At 40.2% G+C, this 2,523-nt stretch overlaps 1 protein-coding gene across 1 annotated transcript; it reads left to right on the top strand.

Annotated features, from left to right (window-relative positions):
* Positions 1 to 586: 586 nt before the first annotated feature.
* Positions 587 to 1,688, top strand: LOC149260202 (uncharacterized). Its single transcript, XM_089379262.1, has 2 exons — positions 587 to 1,216; positions 1,472 to 1,688. Exon 1 carries the CDS (start codon positions 601 to 603, stop codon positions 1,156 to 1,158), a length of 558 nt encoding a protein of 185 aa, XP_089235388.1. The 5' UTR covers positions 587 to 600; the 3' UTR covers positions 1,159 to 1,216; positions 1,472 to 1,688.
* Positions 1,689 to 2,523: the final 835 nt, after the last annotated feature.

The following is a 2,523-nucleotide window of genomic DNA, read 5'->3' as shown; positions in this document are numbered from 1 at the left end:
ACTTTCGTCGTCCTTTTGTTTCTGAGACTGACACCTGGCGTCCACATTCAGCGGGAAATTGTTCAATCATTTCTGTTATGGTCTTCATCCTTCAGGCGGAATGGTCGGCATTTTTGTTATCGGTGCCTAGCGGGGGTCGATATCCCTCGCTTTTGCTATCATTCGCGCCTATCCCTCGCTTCTGCTATCATTCCCGCCTCTCTATCGCCGGAAATTGCCGTATGTGTCTCGTCAAGGTCAAGAAGAGTCCCAAGCCCGTGGCATCTTGCGCCATGCCTGCGCTTCCTGGTAATTTATTGCTTTCGCCCTTTTCCCTTTGGTTTCCTCCAATCCCCAAGCTGTTAAATGCTGCCAGAGGATATGAACTTGAAGGATGCTAATTTTGGGGTTTAACTGTCAGGCATGAAGATAAACACTGATACTCTGATGGCGATAAAGGCAAAGGAAATTTATTGCTTTCGCCCTTTTCCCTTTGGTTTCCTCCAATCCCCAAGCTGTTAAATTCCTTGAGAGCCCACATATGCCTGGCCATTGCAATTTATATATTGATATCCACCGGAAGGAAGTCTTGGAGAGTGGATATCAGCCATCGGAGGGAAAATGGCGAACCAGTATTCCACCAAAAACTCTTTCGAAAGCCTGGTTGTGAGCACCATGATGAGTCGGCTAAATATGCGCAGCCCTTTTCTGGACACCAATACCTTCCTATCCAACTCGTATGATTGCATCATCGCGGACGAGAGCAAGAGCCCATTGGAGAGAGAGGAGGCGAAGCTGGAGAAGAATATCGTTCAGATTATATCCAGCGGGGACACTGATAAACTGAAGGCGAACTCCGGCCAGGCTGTCACCATTAGCGAGCACCAAGTTTGCGTGGGGTTCCACGAGGACCCAGAGCCCGGCTACCGCGTCTGGGAATGGCACGGTCACATCATGCTCTATGATGAGGAGAAGGGCTACACGGCAGAGTATATCTATGAGAATTTCTTCGAGAAGGCAACTGAGTTTAAGCGTAGAGCGGCTAAACCCCAGGAGAAGAAAGACAAGGAGAACGAGGCCTCCGGTGGAACTATGGACTTAGGAGGGCTTATTGATACCGTCAACGAGATGAACGCTCGAATTTTGTGCAGAAATATGAGCGCGGGGTCCTTCAAGTGAAGCTGCACGGTGGTTAATCACTGGGGTTTTTGGGCTTAGGGTTTATGCGAACTTACTGGTAAGAAGCCCCCCTTTAAAACAAAAAAATTATGTGCATTGGTTGGTTCTGGTAAGTCGGCTAATGCTTTATTACTTTGGGAAAAGTATTTTCTATAATAACTGGTGGGTGGTAGTTGCAATATGAAGTCCTGAATTATTTTTGAGATAATTGCAGCATTTAAAGGGGATTTGTGCTTGTAAATTAGAAATGTCATGTGCTTGGGTTTGTTTCAGATGTGGAAATTATTCAGTTTTTTCTGATGGTCCCAAACAGGTCTTCAGGGTTTCCATGCCCTGTGCATGTTGTTGTTGGACACGGCAATTGCATCCAATTCTGCAAAAAATGTTGTTCTTTGTGAAATATAAAGGACCTTTTATTTGTGTGAAATCCAGGTATTGTAACCGCTGCTCTGATAAAATTTAAATATATTGTTTTGAAATTGCATGGTTAGTGGTCTGGATGCTATAATATGTATTCACTGTACCAAACTCTGTAGTTATGCTCTCATAAGCAGAGAGCAGCTGAAAGATTTCCATAAATTACATATTAGATAGGGCTTTTGGCATGCTTCTTCTATTAAGAGAAGATTATGGACAATAATTCATTTACTATCTCCATTGTAGTTTCTTTATGCTGCTTCTTTTAAAAGTAATTGGAACCTGTATTGTCTTAATCAAGATGTATTATTCCTTATTAAATTTGTTATTGCATATAGATAAGGGAGGTGCTCTAGGCCCAGATCTTATTTTGCTATTGCACGTAGAGAAAGGAGGTAATCTAGGCCTGTCTGGTGATAATGTGATGGTATTTTAATAAAATGAAGAATAGAACCATATCTTGGCAGGGATTAATTATTTATTTTACTTGTCATATTTGAATAACAATAAACTACTCTAAGCCAGTCTGGGGATGATGTGATGGTATTTTAATAAGATGAATTACAGAGCCATATCAGGGATGAATTAGTTATTTTACTTCATATTTAAATAATAATAAACTAACATAGATCCTGTTAAACAGGGCTGTATATTTGAATAACAATCAAGGTGTATATTTAAATAACAATTGTAAATAAACTAGCATAGATCAATGTTAGCCCGGCAGGATATATTGTGTTATTAGTTGTTGAGAGGTAGGAATCTCAAGTTTTTGATCCTTAATAAATTGTGTATTATTTGTTGAGAGGTATGCATTTCAAGTTTTTTATCCTTAATAAATTAATTTAACATTGATTTATTGGTTAGTTTTCTCTCAAGGATTAAAAAAAAGCCTGGTTCAATATAAAATAGTATATGCTAAAATTCAATTTGAGATGGTTCAGCATA

The sequence above is a fragment of the Pinus tabuliformis genome, chromosome 6 (assembly GCF_031772625.1).
Source record: "Pinus tabuliformis cultivar Carrire ecotype Pingquan chromosome 6, CPIR1, whole genome shotgun sequence".
Lineage (NCBI taxonomy): Eukaryota > Viridiplantae > Streptophyta > Pinopsida > Pinales > Pinaceae > Pinus > Pinus tabuliformis.
This window is presented reverse-complemented; position numbering and strand designations above follow the sequence as displayed.